This window comes from Fistularia commersonii, chromosome 10 (genome assembly GCF_037954325.1).
Source record: "Fistularia commersonii isolate RoL2024-O1a breed Wild chromosome 10, RoL_Fcom_v1.0, whole genome shotgun sequence".
NCBI classification, from domain to species: domain Eukaryota; kingdom Metazoa; phylum Chordata; class Actinopteri; order Syngnathiformes; family Fistulariidae; genus Fistularia; species Fistularia commersonii.
The window spans coordinates 7,002,380-7,028,150 of NC_141293.1; the positions used below are offsets into that span (position 1 = coordinate 7,002,380).

Here is a 25,771-nt window from a genome sequence, read left to right on the forward strand (position 1 = left end):
GGACTGATGATCGAAAAGGCATGAGACATGCCTTTGGGTTTTGTTAATGGGAAAAGGTTCAAGAGTTCCATTTATTGGAGTCCATTGCTTCTTATCTGAAAGCCTTGACGTTTATGAAGCTTCCTCACAATAGATTCCTCTGAAGATCGATGAGCGTAGACTCAGAGAGCCAATCACAGGCTGGCAGGATGGTGTGTCAATAAGGCACTAGTTGCAGAGCTGTTGTCCCAAACCTTTTATTGCTGCTCCCAAAACAGATCATTTACAGAAAAAAAACAACCGTGAGACATACTTTCCTTCACTCAAGCCATTACCACCTCACAATAATTTAATCAACATTGTCTGCAAGTGAAGTGTTTAAAATGAGGGGATGGGGAGAAGTTTCAGAAAGCCCCCCCCCCCCCCATCCCATGTGTTTCCAGCCTGTCCCGGACCTAAACTACCACCTCATTCAGGGAGCTGCTGCAAGCGCCAGCTTTCCAAAGCAGAGACTTAGTGCTCCTTCGGTTCCCTTCGCTGACCTCGGATTATTATTGCTTTTAGGCTTGGGCGCGTTTGCGGGGCGGCTGTTCCCGAAGTTAACGCGGCCTTCTACGCCTGCCACACAAACAGCTAATGGCTTTTTTTTTTTTTTTTTTTTTTAAAGAAAAAAAATTATTTGTCAAAGTCTTCTGAAAAATGTTTTATTTAAAAATCTAGAAGCTCTCTCTGTCTCTCTCTGTAAAGACTGTATCTTCAATGATAAAAAGATCATACAGTTCACATTGACTTACAAAAACGTAGGGAAGTAGAAAAGACCAGCTACAGATGGGAACAAACAGCCACTGGAATGTGCTGAAGCCCTAAACTGAACGTACTTACAGTAAGTATACAAGAGCCAGGACACCAGGAGGAACCTTGTCCCTCTTCCCCACTAACAGCAGTTTGATTCCTCTACTTGCTGAACACCCTTAGCATCCCCCGCAGAGGGAGCATGACCCCTCCTCTGCTTTCCCCAAGGTAGCTTAGTGTCGCCAACCTGCGATAAAACAAATCAAAAACGAGGGACAAACAACGGGGGGAGTGGTAGGGTGGGGTGGGGGGTGTTCGGCCACAAGTGTGGGTATTGTCGTTGTCGTCATGGTGACTCGCGACGTGCTCGGAGTAAGTTAGCATGTTGCTGTGAGTGTTAAAACCACAGATTGATCATATCAGCAAAAAAACAAAACGAAAACACAAGTCTTAGGTTGAGGGAGAAGCAGGAAGCTGTTTTCTGAAGAGGAGCTTGATGGAGGGGGTTTTTAAGGGAAAGAGTCAGCGTGGTGCGATCACCACAGAGTGAGTGAGCTCGGGCCCCCGAACGCCACCCGCCATCCTTTAAGATGCTGGTTGAAGGTCATCACATGTCTGAGTGATGCAAGACTGGAAGGCTTCACAACGCCCGGCTCTCCCTCCGCATTTGTATCACAGCTTAGCTTTGAACACAAAGTCACAACTTCTGCTTCCAAAAAGGAAAAACAAAACAAACAAAAAAACGAGAGAAGTCTATAGATGGTCTTCCCATCTGGGAAAAACAAAAATCACCTAGAAAACACACACACACACGTAGTAATAAAGGAGAAACAACAAAAACTAAGACTAAGTGCCGACGGACGACACCTATGGCTCACAGAAGGGTATGATTAGTAAAAGATGTGACTTGTCACATGCGCGCACACGCACACGCAAACGCGCGCGCACACACACACACACACGCACACGCAAACGCGCACACACACACACACACACACACACACACACACACACCTCATCATACTGAGTGGTAAATAAACTGCCTGGGCGGGGTGTTTTTTTTTGTTGTTTTTTTTTTTGCATAGAGCACCCGTGACCAGATGAGAGCGCCTGGATCCTGTTAAAACGAGCGCTGGCTGGTTGGTTTTAACCCCGCGCGTCCAAAATAACCCCCGCGGGTGGAGGTGGAGCCAATTAAGAAGGTAAAGCTGAGGCAGCTTCACTGCAAACAAAGGGGGTTGGGGGTGGGGAGGGGAGTGCTTGCTGTCACCTGGCTACAGACCAGCTATGACAAAAACAACCCTGAACAGACATGGAGGTGAATAGTGTTTCCGAAAGAAGAACAAACAGGAAGTGAAGATTCATCCAAGGAGGACATTTCAAGGGGGAGGTGAGTGACAACAAAAGGGGGAAGGAGGAAGTGGAGGGGGGGGGGGGGGAGACGAGTGCTGTCCTGACGACTCATCTTGTTGCCTGGAGGTGAACGTTGCTCTGAGGGATCTCAGATGGTGCTGATGCAGCGTCAGTGGGTCCCTGCTCTGTCCCCATGACAACCGCCGCCAACTCTACGTTTCTGTGGGGAGACACGAAGGTGGTTGGTCTTCAAGTCCACTGTGGATAAAGTCCACACACATAGGACAGGTGGATTTACCTGTGGGCTCATCTTGGAATTGTTCCACTGCCTCCTCGAAGTCTTGTGCTATAAAGACACAGAGCTCATCTTTACAAGGCAGCTGTGAACACCCCTTCCTGCATGGGCTAACTTCTACTGCCATTTTTTTTCCTTCCCCACCTTCTTCACTTGCCAACACCTTCCTTCAACCACTGAACGAAACAGGATGGGTTCCCCTGCTGTGTAAGAACGGTACAGCCCACGTCGATCTATCCCAGTGACTTTAGGTAGTCTGAACCAGATGACCGCTCAGTTTCCAACCCCGACACAGAAACAGGGATTCTTGGACATATGCTAAAGATGCTACTGATGCTAAACATGTCTCAGGCAGATGCTTCGACGAGACCTCCAACAGATGTGAGCTTTCATCCCCTCGTCCTTAAAGGACAAAAGCTACCATGGAATCCATTCGCTACGTTACCTTCTAGTGTTTGTTCTTTCATGGCCTCCTCTTCCTCGGCCACTTCTGCTGCCTCCTCCCCAGCCACTACTTCTGCTGCTGCAAGCTCCTCCTCAGCCACATCTTCTGCTGCTACCTCCTCCTCCTCAGCCACATCTTCTGCTGCTACCTCCTCCTCCTCAGCCACTTCTTCTGCTGCTACCCCCTCCTCCTCCTCCTCGGCCACTTCTTCTGCTGCTACCTCCTCCTCCTCCTCCTCCTCCTCCTCGGCCACTTCTTCTACTGCTTGGATCTCCTCCTCTTCGGCCGCCTCTTCTACTGCTGCGATCTCCTCATCTTCGGCCACCTCTTCTACTGCTGCGATCTCCTCATCTTCGGCCACCTCTTCTGCTGCGATCTCCTCCTGTTCGGCCACCTCTTCTGCTGCGATATCCTCCTCTTCCGCCACCTCTTCTGCCGCGATATCCTCCTCTTCCGCCACCTCTTCTGCTGCGGCTGACTCCTCCACCTCAATAACTACTTCTGTAGCTGCTGCTGCTACCTCCTCCTCAGCCACTTCTTCTGCTGCTGCCTCCTCCTCAGCCACTTCTTCTGCTGCTGCTGCTGCTGCCTCCTCCTCCTCCTCAGCCACCTCCCCTGCTGCCACCTCCTCCTCTGGCACCACTTCTTCATGAGCTACCTCTTCAAAGGGCACCTCCATGGGTTCATCCCAAGGTGCTGCCTCTTCTTCCTGAACTATGTCTTCAATAGCTTCTTCAGCAGCGACCTCCTCCTCGGCAGGTTCCTCTGGTGCGGCCTCCTCTTCCACAGCATTTTCCTCCTGAGCAGCCTCCTCTTCCTCAGCCGGCACATTGACGTCTTCATCTTCCAGCTCAGCCTGTTCAGTGGCCACTTCCTCCTCGGCCTGATCAGGCATCTGCTCCTCTTCGGTTTGTGTAATCTTCAAAGGAATAAAAAATAAGATCAAACCAAAGGAAATTTTGAGATCCTACTTCTTTGTACTGTGTCCTGAAAGCAAAGTACATCTGTCCCTGCCCAGGAGGACTTGGCCATTGTAAACAAAGATGGCTACTGCTGACTGAATGTATTTAACAAAGTGGACGGAATGTTTACTTTCAATTACTCCGAAAAACACACACAGTGTTCACCGGACGCCTGGCAACATCACTCTGTGGGACAGATGAACTTTTTCGGGGCATCAGGATAGCTTTTACATTGAACAGGGAAGCAAATTAGAAAGCAGACTGAGAGGAACATACCTCCTCCTCCACAGCAGGGGCTGCCTCCTCTACGACAGGAGCTGCCTCCTCTATAACTGGGGCCTCTTCCTCTACTTCCTCCTCAAGCACCTCTGGCTCTTCCTCAATCACCTGAAAATAAAATAAAAAGACATTATTAGCTGGAGCCCTCAGACATAGGGAGGCTGAGGGTTTGGAGGCCAGCTGGAGAGAACGGACCTCAGGAGATTCTTCTGGTTCCGGTTCAGGCTCAGGCTCAGATGTCACCACCTCAGGCTCTGCTGCCTCCTCAGGCTCTGGATTAGGGAGAGGAACAGGGCTGGTTGATACTTCAATCCAGGCCAGCGATGTTGGTCGTACAAATTCCGCCTACCTGGTGGCGGCGCAGCCATTTCCTTAGCTTGGATCAAGTCTTCCACAGGCAGAGGGTCAGGCTCCACCATAGCTGTGGACAACGCCAGCACAATGATCAACCGTGACATCTAGGTGAAGAACGGTGACCAGTCTTCGTTTTTTCAAAAACTGAGAAGGCGTATTAACTAGGATCTGAGTCGGTTCACACAGTGTGCGGGAATCCTGACACGGCCCTCCACAACTCTTGTGTTCCACATGAAATTATAGCCATGGTGATTGGTTGGTTGCCACGGCAACTCCTACTCTCTAGGCAGTGATGTTCTGTGCTGCTACTAGACTTTACTCTATCAGACTTTGTTCATCTGAAGAAGGTAAAGCAGTGATTTTGTTTTTATGGATTAACATAAAACCTATGGCCATCAATGGTCCCTTGTGATCAATCCTTTGCCTTTTAATATCCTACAGCAACCCTCACCTGGTTCACCAAATAACACCCATCACACCACAGGGGTGTCACCATGATGTAAACCACCGATCAGTGTATGTATGTGTGAGGAGTACCTTCTGGTGTGGGCTCAGGGTCGGACACCTCCACTGGAGCGGCAGGAGCCTCTTCGCTACGGGGATTGACAACCACCACCTTTTCTTTTAGGCCTACGTGAGATGATGCACAGGTTGTTGGCTGGAACATGCATGGCCAGGACACAAACACGCACGCACACACACGCAGGCTATATGCAGACCAAATATCAGCTTCTAGATATGATGCGCACGCACGCACGCACGCACGCACGCACGCGCGCACACACACACCTTTCATATACAGAGTTCTTTTGTCATGGAGTCCAAGGAGAAGGCCCTCATTTCAACTGAAACAAAAGGCACCATTACTTGTGATAACACCAATTGAAAGAGCCACGGGTGTTCTTTTGCTGACTGTTTTCTTAACAATATTGGCACCTGACGGATTTATTTTGTCTGAAGAGAAAAGATGGCAGAAAACATTGGGACTCTTCGTCTACAGTGGGACTTGAATGGCCGCGCGTACCAAACTGTGACACCGCATTTGGACCAAAACCGTGCCTGGGTTCAGACAGGAAACTGCGTGATCGGGTGAGTGAGGGGTATGGTGTGGTCGCAGTGTGAAGATATACAAATCACGGTCCATCACACACGGCTGGTGAGAGGACGGACGAGCAGTTAACATCTAAGAAAAAAAGGGAAACCTCGAAGGATTACAGACCTTTATTGCCAATACAGAAAATAAACTTCAGACTTTTCCAAATACGTGCAGGGTTGTTGTGGAGGATCTAATAAAATCTAAAGCACATTTCTCCTCTTCCTGAAGAGAGGCAATAGGACAGAGCAGAAGGAGCACCAGGACATTGTGTGTGTGAGGAGCACTTCCTCGGCGGACTCATCTGTCTTACCGTAATTACCAGTCCGCCAATGTGAAAATGAATAAAATCCAGAAAAAAATTGTGTGAACATTGCAACATTTCCTGCCTGCTAGCCTGAAATTTCTGATGTTCCAGCTGGAGGCTCTGCCCCCCCCCGACGGCTCCAGTATCACCACATTTGAGGGGGTAACTTCACCATTTTACAGGAAACAAACAAAAAACCTAAAATTTTATTATCAGCAGGCTGTGCCGACAGAGCTGTAATGTTGTTCACTAGCTGTTAGCTTCAATAAGCTGCTGCGTGTTGGAGGTCAGAGCTGGAGGCAATGAGACAAGAGCCAAAATGAAGTTTGCAAACAAATAAAAAAAAAATAAAATAAATTAAAAAAAAAAAAAAAAAAGGGGGGGGGGGGGGTTGCAGCTTGTTTGGCTGTCATCTGTTGTCATGACAACGAGGTGGCATATAACCTCCCTTGGTTTGGTTTTCACTCAGACAGAACAGAACACTATTCTGCACTGCTGCTGGCCGAGTAGGTTTAAAAGGCCGCTGGGAAACACTGAGACAATAAAAAGCAAATAAAGCCCCAGATGCAGCAGGAGTTTGCTGAGGGTTCCTGAGCTGCCGCTGTGGAGCCTTGGCTTGCAAAGTGAAGGACTCCTAGGGGGACCCGAGGTTCGTGATCAGACCATGAGACACCCCAGTGTGAGGTAAACACAATCTGAGGGTGGTGTTTCAGTAATCCATCGGGGTTCAGCAACGATTGGGATTGTGGATCTTTAACCCAGGAAACACTGCATGACCAGAAGACAGGGAGATACTAAAGAGGTGCATTCCCTTTAGCAAATTGACATTGTGCAGCTGGAGCGTAGGTAAATGTGGGCATGCGCCTCCACATCATGACACGTTCCCACATCCACACACAGCCCAGTGCAAAGAGGAGCAGCACTAGCAGCTACATGCTAGTAATGCACGCCCTTGCCGCCACAGGGCATCCAGGATGTAGGTATTCAAATCAAGGAACAAAGAACCTGCCCTTTGCTCCGAGGGCTTTGAGCTGTCGAGATTTTGAGCGGTTTGCAAAAATCAGACTATTAAAACGACATGGTAACTGATCACAGTGAGAAATGTAACGTTTGCGGAATCACACTTTAACACGTTTGCTTTTCTTGCCTTTCCCTTTGCCCGGCTCATTCCCCTTAGTCTCGTCTCCTTTCTTTCCCTCTGACTCTACCTCTTTGCCTCCATCTACGTTCCCCTCATTCTTGCTCTCCTCTCTCTTCCCCCCTCTAAGCTTCTCCAAGGCCTTCTCCGTCTCCTCCTCCGCCATCCTATCCTCTTCCTCTTTCAGCCTGGCAGCCACTCGCTCCTTCACCCGGGTGCTCATCTCCTTCCTCCCCAGCTCCAGCTGCTTCTCCTCCTCCTCTTTGACCAGGAGCTGCCTGACCTCGGCCAGAGCCATCTTGGCCAGCTTCTTCGCCTCCACCCGTTCGTGGATCAGGGCTAGCTGCTGCTTCAGGGCCTCCCGGAGCTTCCAGCCCGCATCCCTGGCCGCTGGGGAAGTTTCTGGGGTGGGTGAGCAAAAACACTTGCGCTTCATCACAAGTGATGTCATTTATCAAAGTGTGAAGCCCATGCCAGGGAAGTCAGGGGGGCTTTCAGGGGATATCATTACACGTCACCTCACACACGCTGATGCATGCATGAGTTAGGCACTCTGATGACCCACCCCGCTACACTATGCTTAAACCAGTCATGTCACAGAAGTGCACTGAGATTACCAAATACTAGAATTTGCAGGGGGAAAAAATCTGCAGAGTAATGGGGATTTAGAAATTTGCCAGGCTTTTAGGAAAAATGAATTGTAAACAATGATTTTCATAGATGACGATTGGTCAGGTAACTGACCTGGTGCAAGAGGCATGATTGTCAGAGGAGCTCTGATCTTAAAGATGTAAATATAATCAGGGGTTCTCTATTTACATCAGAGATGTTACATTAAGCAATTTTCAGCACAAGTGGGAACTTCCACAGTGGGCGGATGTAAACGAAGATATCCAAAGAGGGTACAATGGGACCCAGCTCTCCCAAAGAAGTTGTTTGGATTTCACATGACACCTCTTCAAACTGCAAATTGTCTACAGGATAACTGCCTTAAAGAGGAGGACCCCTGTAATCTTGTATTGCCCTCCCGTCACTGTTCTGTGGGTTGATAAGCGCTATGCAGACGTGTTTGGAATATGGTTTCGCCCGACCAAAAGGCTGGTAGACAACCATTTTGACAGTTAAAGCTGCCTGGCCCTTAGAAAGGAGGCACTAATTGGATGTTTTTGTTTTGCATTTGGGACCTTGGTGCTGGACAACATAGGATTTACTAAAGTAATCTAATTGTGAGTTGCGCAGCCTCTTCAATATGAAATCAGCAGATCACTTCAACATGAATAACTTCGTAACTCAAATTAAAGAAAAATGCCATTAATTCCAGAAGGTTTTAGTTTGCTTATCAAAAGAAAATCACACATTTGAAGCTTCACATGGCAAAGCCAAAGCTTTGTCTGTGAGTGCACACAGTCATGCTAAGCTCCTGCACAGTACCGTTTTTAGCTCCACCCCTGGCAGCATCCCTGGGCTTTTCATCTGACAATGTAGGAATGAATGAATGAATTAATGAATAAATAAATAAATAAATAAAAGAAAGAAAGACAGGAGTTACAACATGGCAGCTGCACCCCAACGAACCATCGCAAAATTCAAAAGACACGTGGACCTAAGCGTCCGAAGTCAAAAGCAGCCAGCGCACAAATGTGTTTGAATAACGACATCTGGACACACTTGGCCATAATCCCCGCCCAAAGGCCACAAACGTGTTTGGACCACTCTGTGGGACCTTAAGCACACAGATTCTCAAAACCTTTTTTTTTTTTTTTTTTTTTTTTTTTAACTATTGCCGTTGCTTCATTCGTTCACTCATCCATCTTCTACACAACTTTTTCTGCAGGTAGGGTGGCACTTGGTTCACGGGGCTTTGTCTAGACTCACCTATCAATCACAGTACTACTTCAGATATCCAACTATTCACACCAATGGACAATTTGGGGTCTTCAAGGAGCCCACGAACTGTTTTGGGGCTGTTGGGGGGGGCGGGGGGGACCTGGACACAGACACCATCTTCAAACATTGTTTTCACACTGGGGTTGTTCGGTGCTGTGCAGTAACGTGGTCTGATTACATAAACATGCTAATGAAATCCAATCTAATGAGGTTGTTACATAATGAGCCACTGACTGAGCACTACACTTTGGCAAATTACAAAAGATTGTGATCCATTTTGTGAGTTCAGCCATTTGGTTTTGGTCTATTGTTTAACGGCTATACTCCTAGTTCTGAAGAGGTATGGACTTCCGTCAGGATCCACCTGACCGCTCTGTCCGTGTGAGAACAGAGGAGAAAACGTTCGGTTTGTATGCTCGTGTCCATGTTTGAAAAAGTCAGTCCAAGAGCTTGGCAGACACAGTAATCTGAAGGCCTTTTTTGATCGGAGGTGTGAATCCTGGATGAGGAGCACCTCCTCCGAGCCAGAGCAGGACCAGCCTGGTCCTTGTCCCAACCTGGATTTAACCACGTTTGAAAGGCATAAACTTGGGACTGGCCACTACTATGGGAACAAAAAAAGATTAAAAGAAAAAAACTTTCTTTTTTTTAAAACACAGAGTAGGTGTTGGGCGGCGCAAGACAGATAAACTTCAGTTTCACTGCAATAACTACAGTTTTAAAAGTCTTTGAATTTTCTGACAGTGTAAGGACATCAGATGGCGGGGCCTTTGCACCCCCTTCCCTTCGTCCCTTGCCCCCCAATTCAAGTACTTCCCTTGCTCTGGAAAAGATTTGACATAGAAAATCTTAGCAAATTAAAAAAAAAAAAAAAAAAGGACTTCGATGCTTAATAATCCACAAAGAGGGTCCCAATAAATACTTACAAGAGGATTAAGAAAATACAACTTGTCAGAGAAGGGGAGGGTAAAAGACAAGCCTGCAGCTGTCTCAGAGTCAAGGACCATCAGTGTTTAGTCAGCTGGACAGCGTCACACAGAGAGGACGACAGTCTGACGAAGGTCTCCGAGATCGTTAAGATGTGTTCCTGAGCAAAATGTCTGGGGCTCTGGGTGAAGGAAGGAGATGTTTGTATTCCAGTGCTATTGGCAGGTTGAAGACGACAGAGCCTGCTGTGGATTTAGGGTAGGAAAGTGAGTGCCGTGGGCAGCAGACACTCAGCATCTCGAAGAAGCAGAAGATTTAAAAAAAAAAAAAAAAAAAAAAAAAAAAAAAAAAAAAAATCCCCTCACTACTGGTTATGGAGGCCGACAATGACAATCTTCTGCCCCTTAGTCCCGTCATCTTTCTCTCCTCTTCTGTGTGCATTTTCCTCGTCCTCATCCTCCTCATCTTCCTCTGGCGCCACCCCCACTGCTCGTCGCGACGCAACGCGCTCCTCCTCAGCGGGCTCCAGGGGGGTTATCAGACCATACAGGAATGTGAAGAACCCATTTAACCAATCAGAGCCACCCTCTTCCACTTCTTCTAACCAATCCAGAACCTCGGATTCACCGTGACCACCGGCCTCACTGGTCAGGCCTACTCAGACAAGAGAGGGGGGCATGGGGGGGTTGGAGGGGGTATGGATGGATGGAGGTCCGAGCGTGTGATGTGTGAGGTGAGTAGGGAGAAAGAAGGAGGTTCATATAAAAACATGCAGAGGAGAAGGCTGGAGGACATGTAGGGGGGAAAAGGATGTGAGGAGATGAGGGCAGAGTGGGAAAGACAGAAGGGAGGAAACAAGGGGAGAAGGCAAGAGATATTTGAGCGTAAGGTTAGGCAGCGAGGGATCTACTCAGGCTCTAAGCAAGCAAGTGGACCGAGGTCAGATACACATGAAGATCAACTGAAAAAACATCAAGTAGTGGAAACTGAAGTGTAAAATGCTGCTGAGTGAGCGAAGAAAGAATCTATTCTTGGACCTGGACACTATGTATTCATAACTAGTGAAGGCTGGAGCTCCGTGGGAAACACAGGCGTGTGATTGGGTTTTTTGTTGGCCTCAAAAACAATAATGGCCTGGCCCCTTTGCCTGTTGGCTTCTTTACTGCTGTCAAGTTGCAAAAGCGAAAATCTCATGTGTGAGCGTGCAACTTCGACGGCTGAATCTAAAGATCCCTAGAGAGCGCCGTCCAGAGGAAATGGCTTAAAAAAAAAAAAAAAACAGACTACTACACCTTGAGGGTGTTACAGACCATCTGAAAGCTAGATTTCACACAGGAAACAATGAGGGGGGGGGGTGCATGAATAATCCACTAAAAACCCTGTTAGAGTGAGTAGTTCGTGTGTCACCAACACAGAACCTGAGGGGACATGGGAATGAAAGTGAAAGCAAAGGCTACATTTCTACAAATTAACATAAAAGGTGTTTGTGCAACATTTGCCAGTGACAATAATAACCACAAGGTGCGGGCACTATGTTTTGGGCCTGTTAATGGTGGCCTTCCTGCTACAGGCTTTACTTCACCTCCTCACCCTGAAGTAGACATGGTTTCTCAAAAGGTGACCAACACCTGGGGGAGGTGCTGTGTGCTTCATGTGAGGAGTAGGAAGAGGACTGGTGTGAACAATGGAGACCAGAATCGAGTGTGCTTGCCGAATTTAACGCCTCTTAAATACAGTAATACCTTGACTTAGGAGTTTATTTAGATCCGTGACAAAGCTCGTCACTCAATCTTTTCTTATATTAAATTCCCCCATCATAATGAGTTGAAACACTATTAATCCATTCCAGCCCACCAGTTTTGTTACAGGTTTTCAAATAACAATTTACTTTATAAACAACAAATACTTAAATACATACATAAAAATATACTACGTAATAAGAGAATGTAAAGAAATAAAGTGTTTTAGTAAGCGTTTTTACTTTAATGATGGGACGAAGGAGAGGGGCTTGACTTACAGGCAACAAACTAAATGCTACAATCTGTTGCTACACATAACTTTGCTACACTTCATTTATGGATGGAGTGAAACAGTTCTTTTAAAAACTATCCAACAGTCCCTGACCAGCTTTGAACGACTCTTCCGGCGCCTCGTATTCCCGCAATACCAAATCCCCATAAATGTCTCCTATCTTATCACAGATGATGCGGTCTGTCACAGTATCTTATTTACAACTTCTCCATGTCTTCATGGATGAGTCCACATGGGTTTCCATGATTTTCTCTGAGCTACCTAGTGGCGGGCTGTGCCTCTGGCTGTCTTTAAATGCCACTTCACAGACAGCAGCGGCCACATGGGTGTCAAACACTCATCCTCCACCCTGCTAACTCTGATCTGGGCTCCAATCACAAAGCTAAACATCAACGGGGTGACGGCTCGGATCTGGGCAAACTCCTAAATTGGTGCTCGTAAGTCAAGGTTCCACTCTAGAGATATTTGGAGTCAGTCACTGATTAACTGCCTCCTCGGTGCAGTCATGCAAAAGAAACCCCGTAATGCCATTGGGTGTATCCAGCAAACAAAAACACGTCGGTGTCCCTGCAGAAAGTGGATCAAGACCCCGGGTGTCCTCCCATTCTGCAGGACACCAAGAGCAGGCGCAGACGAGACACGTGAAATAATAAAAAGATAATTTAAAAAAAAAAAAAAAAAAAAGATAAATCCACTTGCCGAGCAGCGTTTTAGCATCTTCGACATCAAAGTCACCGTCACCGTCAGTGTCGTACGCCGCCAGTTTACCTACAGCAGCGACAAACACACGCACACTTACGATTGGTTACGGCAAGAGGCACACAAGCACACACACAGATTATTGAAACTTGATTTCAGACAGACATGCACACAGATGTTCTCGTCCACCACCAACCGGGGGAGGAGGGGGGTCACACAGAGGAGGGTCGAACGCCACGAAATATGAGGGAGCAGTGATGCAAAAAAGGTGAACAACTGTCGGTGTCTTTACAGTGAAAACAATAGCTGCCGGTCAAAGGGGTTCTCTAAGCCCAGCCTCCAAAAAAGAAAAGTGAGCAGGCATGATGTTAGCAAGTAGGGTTTGTGCTCAAAGAGGACAGTGGATGAGTTAGAAACCCTGGATGAACTTCACAATATTTTAAATCCAATTTGACCCATGTGGTGGTTTCCAGTGTAATTCTTGATTTTTCCCCAAATGCAATAGGTTTGATTGTTCTATCCAGGGTTTGCAGAATGGTCTGGATGTGTGGAAGAAACATCTTGCAAGCAGAAGAAGGCTGGGGCAGAGGGGTGGATAATAATGAACAAAAAAGGGATTAATGACAAACCACTGGTCACAAAGTAATATTTACCTTGCAAGGCCTCAGACAGGTTAATTTGCAAACCCTTAGCCTTGTCTGCATGCAAAAGACAAAACAGACACATTTGAGATTTTTGCAGCACAATTGAAAATCAAAGGTGGTTCAAGGAGGAGAGAAGGCAAATAAACAATCAGCTGGAGAAATCATGCACTAACATCTTGGTGAGAGAGCTCTAGGTACACCTTGGTTGTAGAGGAGATGAATGGAACCTGGATGTCGAGACTGGCAGGAGGCGTGTCTCTGATTTAAAAGGATTAATGTCATATCTGCATGTGAAGACTTGGGAAAACAGGGTCCTCACGTCATCAAAATTTAAATTTGGTGCTCTCTCATCTGGTGTCTCTGTTCAAGTATTGGACTTTGAGGAGTTAGAAGGGCATATGATTGAAGGGAATTTGGGAGGAACTTTAAAGAAATAAAAACAAAGAAGCAACTATTTTGAGAGAGAAATGAAAGATGAGCTATATGCAGGAAGACTTGGTGTAGAGGCGTTACTAAAGATCTAATCACAACCCTGGGTTTTTTTGAATAAGCCCCCCAAGAGGGGTGAGGGACCCCAGGGCTGAAACTAGTTTAGGCCCCGTAATGACTGGAACTAGCTCATTGATGGACCGCAGAGGCTCCCCAGTATGTCTGGAGATAAAACTGAGCAGCAATCTAAGGTAAGAACATGCGGGTCAGGTCACCAGAACCCATCGGCTTTAATTGCAAGTTCATTTACTTCAAAGTAGGATTGAGGTTCTTACACTTCATATCAGATGGTGCTAGCCTGATGAAAAGTGAAAATATATAGGTATATACACACAACGACAAACAAATATTTAGTCCAACCAAGTCAGGTTTAGCTTCTGGAAGACTGTGCAGATCGAGGGTTTCCAGGTGCAGCTCAGGACCAGCAGGCCCTCGGTGCACGGGACGGAACCCGGACAGACAGCAAGTATTAGTGGGGGACAAAATGAAGCCGTGCTGACCCAGACCATACCAACATCCAGGAGGTGGGGGGGGTAGGAAGACGCTGCTCCTTCATCGCTACTCACCGAGTACCCCCTGGTAGTCGACCAGATCGAAGTAGACCACGGCGATGGACGTCCAGACCCCCAGCAGCGCCAGGACAATGAACCAGGTGAAGAAGGTGCCGCTGCTGGAGCTGCCATCGGACTTCTTCCCATTCTTGTTACTTGCCTGGGATTTGGTCCCATCTGAAAACATGAGGATTTAAAGTTCAAAGCTCATTCTTTTACTTTCAGAGATCAGCTGTGGGAGATGTATCACAAAAGTTGTAGGTCAAGTCCACATCTTTATCTTGGTTGAGGTCTTGGTAGTAGGCAACAAGCTTAAAGTGTGAATTCTCCTATATCTGAACCACTGCTGAACTCATTCACACATCTGGCCTCTGTCCGGGAAGGTGCAGAAAATTCTATAAAATCTTGTTTCTGATCATAAAAATAAATAAATAATTTACTGTTGGAAACTGTGATATATAAGAAATAAAAATAATAAATCACTTCAAGACAGAAAAAACAGACTTGTAGAGGTCAAGAAAACAGGAAATGAACAGGAAGAATTTGGATGAGCCACAATGAAATAAAAATAAACTGCGTTGATACGAGCGGCTCAGGACAGGCTATTCGCAGCAGCAGATGCCCTTTCACAATGTGGGACTGGAGAATGTGGCTGCTGAGGGACAGAACAGGTGGTCCAGTCCAAGGCACGGCGGTAAGTCAAACAAAAGAGCACAGTACAAGCTCTACCACATTTACTTTAGCTCCCCCATTCTTTTAAACGACCGGGCTCGACTGACACTGAACAGAAAAAGAACAAGTTCAATGTGAATAGTGGGACAGAAATGGAAGACATCTGGATGTACTAGCATCTTGGGCTACAGCTGTCCCCTGGTATTAACTCGTACCGCCATTTTTAGACAACAGGATAAAGCAGGACTGAAATCTATTGGGAAATAGAACCCAAATTACCATAAATACCTGGAAGGCAGGCAATCCTGTTTTTCGTGATTCTATCATAAAAAGAATTAGAGTAGCAGAGGATTTGACAAGAACAGGTCTGATAAGCAGGAGTCCTAAGAACTTCAGCCTCCTGGGAATCTCAGAGTAATATTCAAAATGTCAGCGTTATGTTTTGAAGAGGCTCCTCTTTGGCTTTGGCAGTGCAAACAAAAACCAAGTCCATGTTTGCGTATTTCTTCTACACCATGCTCCGTGACTGCTGAACGTCATCTAGCAGAAAGCTGTTCGTGTTAAGAACCCTGGTGACGGTGCTGTTCAATAAGGTGGGAGTGGAAGCGCATTACAAATGCTCTGCTGGTCGTGTCCGAAATACTTTACATCCTGAGCCTTCAAAAACACACTCTTGTCAAACTCTTCTTGTCGTGGCAACTGGACATTTGTTCACTTGAAGACATTTCACTCCTCATCCGAGAGGTTCTACTATCAAGTTGTGAAGGAATTCAAGTCCAGTTGCCACGACAAGAAGATTTCCAACCTGACCTTGATGACTGAGAACCTCCAGACTTCAAAGAGACAATTTTCCGATGGCACCTGCATTCCTCTGAAACCAATACACTGACAGGTACATCTTGAGCTACAGTGGCTGGAGGTCCGGGAAACAAAGATCCCACGACACTGCTCTGTTCTTCTCCGCTCACCTTGTACGTCCCCAGCTATCACAGTAGGGTTCGCCGTGACAACGGGGCATGACTCAACCAGGGTCGCTGGCTCAGCCATCCCTAAAAGCAGCTTGTGGCGGGTGCTTCTGCTCGTTCTCCTTGCCTTTTACCCTTTTCACTGAGAAGGACTTTGAATGTGGAGGTCAGAGGGGATATTTTTAGCGGCGTTTGAGCAGCTGGGCCAGCAGACATGGATGAGAACGCCACCATCAATATCTCCACGGGCGGTCCAGTGGCAGTCCGCTTAAGATCTCCACCCCCCCTTGGTCCGCCAAATCTGGGAGATTACCAGCTGACAAGTCACTGAGCTTTCTCCTTTCTGTGTTACAAAAGAGTAAAAATTCCCTGCCATTTTTTTTTAAAGTCAACTACTATCTTTGGAACAGTAGGGGACGCTGTCACGGGTAATCTGGGGAGAAAAAAAAAACCCTGCATTTTGGCCCTCAACCCGAAAGGGGATGGAAATGTTTCCTATCTTCTGGATGCTCTCATTGGATCCAAGCAGAATTGGGACATTTGAGGATGGAGGCTCTTCTTTCTTGGTGTATGTCCAAGGTTTGGACCAGAACGGTTTGTAAGAAATGAATGGTTTAGCATATAATAATGATAGTAATACCTTTAAGTATGTTAAACATGTGCTGTGGCTTCATGCCAATTTATTTTTAGAAGCATTTCCATTCATTTCTTCTGAGATGCTGGGGTTTATAGGAACAGATCTGCATTCTTTTCTCCCCAGAATTCTGATTTCTTAAGCGATGATGCTAAAAATTAGCTTTGGGTTCAGTGGGTCGTTTTTCCACAGAGGCAGAATGGGACTTAGATCACGGTGATCAGACTTTGTAGTACTTTCTTTTTTTTTTTTTCTTTTTAAACTTTGTACTACTTAATTAAAGGGTTCATATCTATTTCGACCTCTTCTACGACACAAGCCTTTATGTACTGCGTATACAAACTTAGTCTTAGAAGCTGAACACCCACCACATGCACACACTCACCAGAAGAACTTGGAATGAAAATGTTCTGCAGACAACATTTCAGCTAATTCGCACACAAGTCCACACACACGCACACATGCACACTCCAACAGTTAACGTAGAACTCCTCCCGTGAAGCTCAGAACACATTGTTCCAGCGGGGGTTTATGTAAGAAGTGCCTTCACATCCACCTTCTCGCTTACCTCCAGGCTGAGGCGCGTGTGCGAGCTTGTGCATGTTCACACAATGCGCATGTTTTGTATTCCTCAGAGGACATTCTACTCTACCGCTTGCATTCTCTAAACATAGATAATGCTCACTGAGAAGCTGACCTCTGCCCCTTCAAGCAAAAGACATTTGAAGCAGAGGGGGACTGGAAGGATGTGGGTTGAACCAGATGCCCACACGTGCAAAACACAGGTCACTGAGACGAACCAGCAAAAGTTGTCACCGATTTATGACACAGCTCTTGCACCTTGCCTGCTGTATAAATGTGAGTGAGCGAAACAAGCAGCTGAAAGGGAACAGCGGGGACGGGAAACCGGGAAACTCGGCCCTCATCTGGGAGGATCTGGAGCTTAGCTTATTCGTTTTAAGTGCGCATCCTTCCTCTGAGCTCTGAGTTTTTTTTATTTATGGCCTGCAACTTTAAAGAGATGTGCAAAATTCAGTCATGGCCATCGGACCCAGGAGGGATGAGAGCATCACTATCCCCGGCACAAGAACCTGGATATACTGATGCCATCAGTGCATTCCTGCAGGGGCAGAGGCGGGCAGCAATCCCATGGGCCCGGCTTTGTTTGCAGGAGATCCCAGGAAAGTCAACAGTATGAGCCGGCAGAGAGGAAGCTAATAACATTATGCCACGGGTGGGGGTCAAACACCACTCTGCACTTTCAGCCTGGTCAAGCCCTCAGCCGATGCTGCGGACAAGTTCCGAGAGGAACACCAATATCAAGTTTGTGCAGTTTCAATCAGACAGGGAAAGCAAAATAATATAGCGATGGGGGCAGGGCATCGCATCACCCAGATAATACCAGGCTGAGTGCATCATAGCAACAGATGCTTTCTATAAACTAAGCAGATTAATGGCACAGTGACTGGAACGGGGGAAAAAAAAGTTTAATCAGGCTGTGAGTTGAGATATAAGTGATCCTTAAGTGTTTGTTGACACACACACAGGCCGCTGAACATTCCTGTCAACAATCACCGGGTGTGTCAACAGACCTGGAGCCGGGCGTGGACGCAAGCGTGCGTTTCAGGGGCTCAGACAGTGTAAAGGTAAATACCAAATCATGCTTCTTTCCCCAAAGGCTAAAAGCAGGGAAAGAGACGGCTTGAATTAGTTATAAAAAGAACACAACCTGCAACTGAATAACAAATTAGCTGGTGATTTGAACGATTTCTCTGTCATTTCAAATTATATAAAAATTTTAACAGGGTTAATTTGACAGGCATAAACCGCGTTGTTTTGACCATAATCTCGTATTATGGATCTTAATAAAAACACAGTTTGATAGAGATGGGCAGCATTCAGGGGGAACATTTCCCTGTTCCTAACCACTTAGATGTGATACAAAGTCAATATGATTTGCATTAAAAGATATCATGCAAAGTTAGGTGATTATTCTTTCTGCCCTCGAGGCTCGGCCAAGCAAAATAAAACCCTGGTCAGATGCAAAGGGCACTGCACGACATCACACTGAAACCCCGGGGGCCATTACCCTTCCACCTCTGCCGACTTCAGCAGATCTCTGTCCTTTTTCAGGAAGGGCTGGTAACAGGGCAGGGGGCGGCTGAGGAGTCAGAACAAAAACGAATCCTAGACATTAAAGAAAGTGAACAACAGATTGTGAAACTGAGTAGACAGTCACATGCACACACACACTGGTGGAATAGCCATTATCAAATAAGCAAACACTTCTCAAGGATGATCACATCAGCCAAGCGATAGGGCTCACCGATGATAAGCAACTGGGCGTTTGCTCTGTGCATCTCGCCAGGACTGTGTCAAAACCAATATTTGATAAGCAGCACAAGCTTCAGATCATGCAGGTGAAAAAAAAAAAAAACTTGGCAAATATGACAAACGACACCACCGCCACAACAGATTGCTTCAAGTTACCTTCAAGGGAGGGATGTGTAGTTTTTTTTAAGGGTTTCACACTGAGCGCTATGAGTTATGGCACTGACAACCTCCTGGCAACACGTGGAAGCCATAGACTTATGTGTTGTGCTTTACAAAGTTGAAAGAACAACTTATGAACTACTTGTAAAGCTGAAACGACAAGGCGAATCCTAGTCCCCTTCATTTATCTGATCAGGGTTGGCTGTCTCGGTGCAGATGACGATCCTGACTGACCACCGCCTGAATCCTCATGGTGAAAACCAGAAGAACATTTTGTTCCCTGCACCTTCGCACTATCACCCTGCCCTTTGCACCACGACAAAAGACTCACCATGCACGTTCACATGAAACTGGTTATGTCTCATGTATGTGCTTTCCATATGCCCCCCCCTTACATACACAGCAAAGCTGGGAGTGCTGGAACACCACCCCCACCTGCAGGGATCTACCCAGAGCCACGTGTCAGTGTGAGAGTGGGTGACAGAGACTGTTCATTCATTTAGGTTGGAGTTAACCCCTCCTCAGGTCCACGCAGGCTTACTTCCAGCAATCCCGTCACGCACGGAGTATTTTGGTGGCCGAGGGGCGTGCCCGATGTTGAGTGCGTGGCATCAACGCCGTTTGCAGACGCGTTACCGCACATTGGAGGGGGAAGCAAACGTGGATGGGGTTTGAAGAGGGTGGGGGTCGCGGAACTCGGGCGACTAGCTGGAGCAGAGGGAGGGGGAGCCCCGGGCAGCCGGTTCGCCGTGCAGCAGCGGTGGCGGCTGACGACGTCCCCCCCACCCCCCTCCCCTCCCTGGAACACTGTGTGCTAGTTGTGTGGCGCGCAAGCTAACCGCACGCGCGTGTAATCCCGGGATGCTAACGGAGAGGCGGTAACCGAATAATATTTAAAATTTAAAAAAGAGCATAAAGGAGCGTAGTTAGCCCACACTTTTTTGCCCCTTCGACTACTTTTAGGGTTTAAAGAGCCATTGCAATGGTCCAATTCGGTGGCGCAACGGGAGGGTTTAAATTTTTCGTGACGCATTCGAGGGGATGCGCTCATCGGGCGGGCTAGCTTGAAGCTAGCACCCGAGTGGATGAAGGGTTAGCGGGCTGGAAGAGGGGGCGGCTTTTAATTCAAACCCTGCACACGTTTTATTCGGACCGCGTCCGGCCAGAATGCTGAGCCGTGTACACGTCGACACAACCACCGCCCCCCCGACACACACATACCCGGCCGCTAAGCTAGCGCGTCCTGGCAACGGATGAATAACAGCCCGAGACCGATCACCTTCTGCGGCCTCGCTGGGGGGAGGGGGTGCTACTACCGCCCCCTTTTTTTATTGTGGAAGAAAAAAATATATCACCTACCTCTGGACTTTACGTTCACTTTGGCGTTTTTCTTTGAAGCCATTGCGAGTTTTTTGTGGTATTTCTTTCCCGGCGGCGAAGGGCTGAGGAGTGTGTCGGTACCGGGAGCGGCGGAACCTCGGGCTGCTTAGAAAAGGAATCAGAATTCTGCTCGCTGCCTCATTAAGTCCGGTGGGACGCACCAGTCCCCAGCCTGATTGACAGCTGCGTTAGCCAATAGTGACAGAGCCAACTCGGCGCTCGAGTGTACGGACCAATCAGGTACGAGAGGCGTCGGGCTTATTGAGGTGTGTGGTTGAGTGGAGCCTGCCCCGCCCCCTCAATCCTAGCCACGCCTCTTCGCTCCCTGCTTCCAGAGCTAGAACGTGGCAAGATGGAAGCCTGGTGGAGACCCGCTGCTGCTCGGCGGCTCTGCAGAAGGTGGACACCTTCTCTGAGTCCACTTCAACAGAAACAAAGTCTATTTGAGCATTAAAATGTTCAAGTGTGAATGTTGCATGGGGCTATGACGCATCCCCATGATAAAACACTGGGGGTTTAAATGAAACCAAACGGAAAACAGTTTGTACAGAGTGAAATCGATTTTAGCCTCCTTGTGCATTCCTCTTCAAGTTAATCAATTTTAAATTCTAGTGGAAAGCCTTCTGTAGATAAAGAGAGGTTTAAACTTTTTTATTTTGTTACTTATGTCATTTTCACATACAGCCTTCAACACCCCAAACTTCAACACCCCAACTTAACAAATAAACAATAAACTTCCCGGAGGACATGGATTTATGATGGGAATACTGTATATTCTATAGAGAACGATAGAATAGAGACTGTCGCTCTGATAACTTTCCCAAAAGGACAGAAAGGCGACCACAAAAGGTCAGAGGTCAACTTAAATGGAGGACTTTAAGAATGCAGACCAGGATAGCATGCTTCTCATGAAAAGGGGAATTAACGTCTTCAAATCAACATCAGATTGTGTTGAACAAAGGAACGGTGCTCTCAAAATGCAATGAGGAAAAACGAAAAAAGACAGTTCTAGACTGCTCTGGTGTGTGTGTGTGAGTTAACGTTCAACATATGCTCTGTTATCTCCACCATGGACTCCAGTCGGGCTTTTTTCCCCCAGATATCCTATAGGAGCAGCGTAAAGACACGTATCACAACTCCACATGCCTATGACACAAAACATAAGAAGGGTCGGCTGCTCTAATATATACCTCATCAATACCTCAGTCTTTCCTACCTGAGGCTATCAGACTTTTTAATTCCTCTTCCCTCAGCCGCAGGGAATCTTCAATCTTTGTAGTTACAGTTAACAGTTAGGACAATTCATATTTCATTGTATTTCTTATTCTTCCTCCTTTCTATTATTATCTATTACTGTTATGTTTTTTACTTGAAACTCTGGCACAACAATTTCCTTCGGGATTAATAAAGTTGTTCTCATCTCATCTCATCTCAATAGGTATATTATATAAAATTTTACTTTTAAAAAAAAGCATGTCTGTTTTGGAAATGCACTGGGTGAGAAATTAAATTTTAAAGTGTGACGGCCCAGATCCAGGGTGTAGTACGCCACAAATCAGTGGCTTCTTCTGCTCGGCTGGCATATTCATTGATCTTTTATTTATCAATGTGAAACTGTTATCTTCCACAGCTTCTACCATGCAACACTTCACTCACTTTTCCATAAGACGAATAACGGAAAAATGGATCGCCCTTCAGTCCGTAAATGTAAATGTTTACTGTAAAATTACCTGGTATGTTTTTCACGCCATAATTTATATACATATATTCCCATTTTGCACAGTTAATTTGTCTGGTGTGTGGAAAAATTGCTAACACACATCACCAAATACATTGTGCTAAATCACAAAAAAGTAATAATGCAATGCAATATAAGGTCATTAAAAATCTTTAATACGTTTATGGTGGTCAAACGGTACTGGAAAGGGTTCTGGGACGCAACTACTGACGTACAGCTTCCATCTGTCCGAATGGAGAAGCTCTTTGACGCCCTCTGCTGGCAGGAGCTTGGAAGTTCAGCTGATGCACCACGAGTTTCAGAAACCTCTGGAGCTCTGGACTTCAACTCCTGTCGATATTAAGCCTCTATCAGAGGGCTCTGCTCTCCTTCTCTGGAAGGAAGTAAATGTTCCTCGTGGTGCACATTGGAAAGTATTCGTGATTAAAACACTTTTGTGCAAAAATAAAGCTCAAGATGCATTCCTATCAAAGTCTTCTTCAGTACTGAAGAAGCCTCTCACAAGAGGGTTGTAACATCTTCAAGTGAGGAAAAGTCAAATCTAGTTGCCAATACAAGAAGATGACTGAGAATCTCAACAGATAATTACAGGATGAAATGGTCATTAAGCTATCTTGGTCAGTCCCAGCAGCCAAAAACTAAAAACTAAAAATCAGACCAAGTGCAAGGACTTATTAATGTAAAGCTATTTCCAAGTATTTGTTGTAGTTCTATCAAACTTGATGGTTCATGACTTGTGATTGAGCTGGATTTCCTCCCCCTGTCCTGCCAAAATGGACTTCTTCTGAGACATTTAACTCTAGCCAATAGCATTAACTTCTTCTGGTTGAAAGAGAGGTCAGAGTTTCCTGCGGAAGCTCAATGTGCCCAAAGTGGTGTCAGACGTTTCAGTGGACTCCTGCCAATCGCAGAGGACCTTCTGATCTCAATGTGTGTTGCATATAGTTACTTTTATTCTTTATATTTAGCAATAGAGTTGAAACACACAGGGCTGCAGCAGGGCAGTGACTGTAACTCTCTCTTAGCAAGGTCATGAGACGTCTGGGGTCTCCATGTTCTGCGTAGATTCCTCCCAGAAAACAGCTGAGGACTTGAAATTGTCCGTTGGCATTGAGAGAGTGAATTGTTGAGCATCGGGATTTTCTTCCAAAGAGTAACATCTGCGTTTGAGTCTCTGGTTTCCAGAAATCAAGAAGTGAATAATAATAATAATAGTAATAATACATTTCAGTTTGTAGAACATATTATACACCGGCCGTTTATCGCACGCAAGAACCGTGTGGAAAGAACAGGAAGGTGTTTATTCACCTTCTCCCAAGAAGAAATGGTTCAACTATTTTAGCACTGTTGAAACTGAGACGGAAATTATTGCAATACCAATACTGAGTGGGTACTGGAGAGTTAGCTCTACTGACAATACGAAGAATTGTAGATGAAATATGCTCAGCATCATCAAAGAAGGGTCTTTGGAAATAACAAAAGATCAGCTTTATTATTTCATCAGTACAGTGAACATTTATGAGAACTATGACTTGAAAATGTCACAGAAGCGTCATGCCTACATTTATCACCCAGTGAGTTTTTGTTGGGATTTTCAAGCCCTTATTACAATTTAGTTTAAGTAACCCATAGAAATGATCCAGGGTGAGTCTTAAATCAACATTAAAACAAATACACACACATTGTTGTACCTGAGCGGAAAGCATAAGGGTAGCTAGCGTTGTTACCTCCGCGATGCAGGATAAGCGGTTCGTAGATCCAGGGGATATATCTTAGCAGGCGGTTTTGCTTGTTGTGGCTTTCGTGAGGTTGTTATGGGATTTCGGTGTGCAGGGTTCTGGTTGCCAGCACAGGGAACGGCCGACATTAGCATGGGATTAGCGCTTGCAGCTAACATACACAACAAGTGTTATGCAGTGTTATGGCGATGCAAATAAAAACTCCACAAATATAAACTTGTGTATGAGATTTCGGTTTAAGAGCATGAAGTGACATTAGCTTTAGTATGCGAATGTTCTAGCATTACACTAACATTACAAACACCGCGCCATTTGTTTAACTGTCCGATAAACAGTCGATACGAAGACAGTTACAGGAACGCCTCACTCAGTGAGTGAGTGACGGCGAACGTATGAAGTAAATTAAAAAGGAAAAAAACACGTTTTAGAAACAGCCTTCGTCCCACCATTTATCCGCCTACAGCGAGCGTCTATCGATCCCATTCAGCTGTCAACTTCCACCGGTCTACGACAATGGCTCCCATTGGCTAATTCCAATAACAATAGTAGGAACAACATAGCTGATTGGCGAGGCTTCGTCCTGTGATAATGCAACGAGCCTGTGCACGTTCTCCAGAACTACACTCCGTTAAGAAAACCAGTATTTCAATAAGTAGTTTTTTTAGTCCAAAATCAAAGTTCTTATCTTACAATAGAATTATCTCTCCACTCTTACTTCTTCCAAATGCTTCTTTTAAGAGAATGACACTGAAAAATTGCAGGTGTGATAATACAAAGTTGCATGCTCTTGGCCTGCGGCCTCCTCCGATTTGTTTACCGTTCAGTGAATATTGTGAAACATCAGTTCCGCTTCCATGGGTCATACTTGACACTCTGCAGCTCAAATAAAGCTGTGTGCCATGTAAAACTGCTTGGCACGGTTCGGAAATGCCAACTGTATCAGAATCAGATTTTTATCTTGGTCGTTTGCCATAAAAAATAAACTGTCAAGAGATGAGGAAAAAACACAACAATTTCATTTGACATGGAATGAAAAAACCCTCAGGCCTTCTTCCTGTGAAGGCCGTCAGCTGGCACTAAACTACCAGGCAGGAATGAATGGATGACTTAGTTAAAGTGAAATACCGCCCCCCACCCAACCCCCCGAGACCCAGAGCAGATAAGGAGAGGCTGTGCAGCACATATTGGCATGAGAGGACAAGATCTAACTAATGTTTACCATACAAAGTTGTTTTTTCCATGTTAACTAATTTTTTATATGCAAATTGGAGAAAACATTATTAGGGATTGTTATTGTTGCCAGTGTTTTAATTATAATTTTATTGTTTATTTGTATTATTATCATTATGACTTTTATAGACAACCGTTCATGGAAGCAACCATTTAAAGAATGGTCAGAGGTTGTTGTTGTTATTGTTATTCTTATTAACAGTTTATGGAAGCGACCATTTCAGGTTAGGGTTAGGGTTAGCAACCATTCTGAGGGTGTGTGTGAGACACCAGCAGAATGCTGGTGAATGCCCCCCCCCCCACCCCTCCGTCACCTTTGAGTGTGTTTTTACGTAACGTGTTTGCGGGCTGATGTCCACATCCAGCTGCCACTGAGGCCACTCCTCTTCCCGGGCGCTGCGTTCTTCAGCCTGTTGGTGTGTCGTAACTGTCCTGTTCCTCGGCGGGCGGCACGGTTGTTTCCCAGACAAGAAGGTTTCATGGGAATTAAATAGGAGTCTGGTTCTCCACACACTGTCAGCAGGGTCACTGTAGACTCTGTGGGTGTGAATGGTAGGATGTCTCTGGATGACTGGCAGGTGACCAGTTCAAGTTAAGCCCCTTCGCTCTGATGAGCATACAGATATCAGATAAACAAATGAGCCCTTCCTGGTCCGGATCCCAAGTATAGCCCCTCAGGCCGTGGGCCTTAAAAG

The 25,771-nt window shown here is 46.1% G+C and overlaps 1 protein-coding gene across 1 annotated transcript; it reads right to left on the reverse strand.

The window, feature by feature from the left end:
- Positions 1-220: 220 nt before the first annotated feature.
- On the reverse strand, positions 221-20,498 carry LOC147230211 (uncharacterized). Its single transcript, XM_086154407.1, has 13 exons — positions 20,349-20,498; positions 14,241-14,402; positions 12,542-12,610; positions 8,429-8,470; positions 6,984-7,399; positions 5,249-5,294; positions 4,997-5,089; positions 4,455-4,526; positions 4,301-4,377; positions 4,103-4,213; positions 2,865-3,783; positions 2,423-2,470; positions 221-2,344 (listed from the first exon to the last, which is right to left on the reverse strand). Exons 1-13 carry the CDS (start codon positions 20,389-20,391, stop codon positions 2,337-2,339), a joined length of 2,106 nt encoding a protein of 701 aa, XP_086010533.1. The 5' UTR covers positions 20,392-20,498; the 3' UTR covers positions 221-2,336.
- Positions 20,499-25,771: the final 5,273 nt, after the last annotated feature.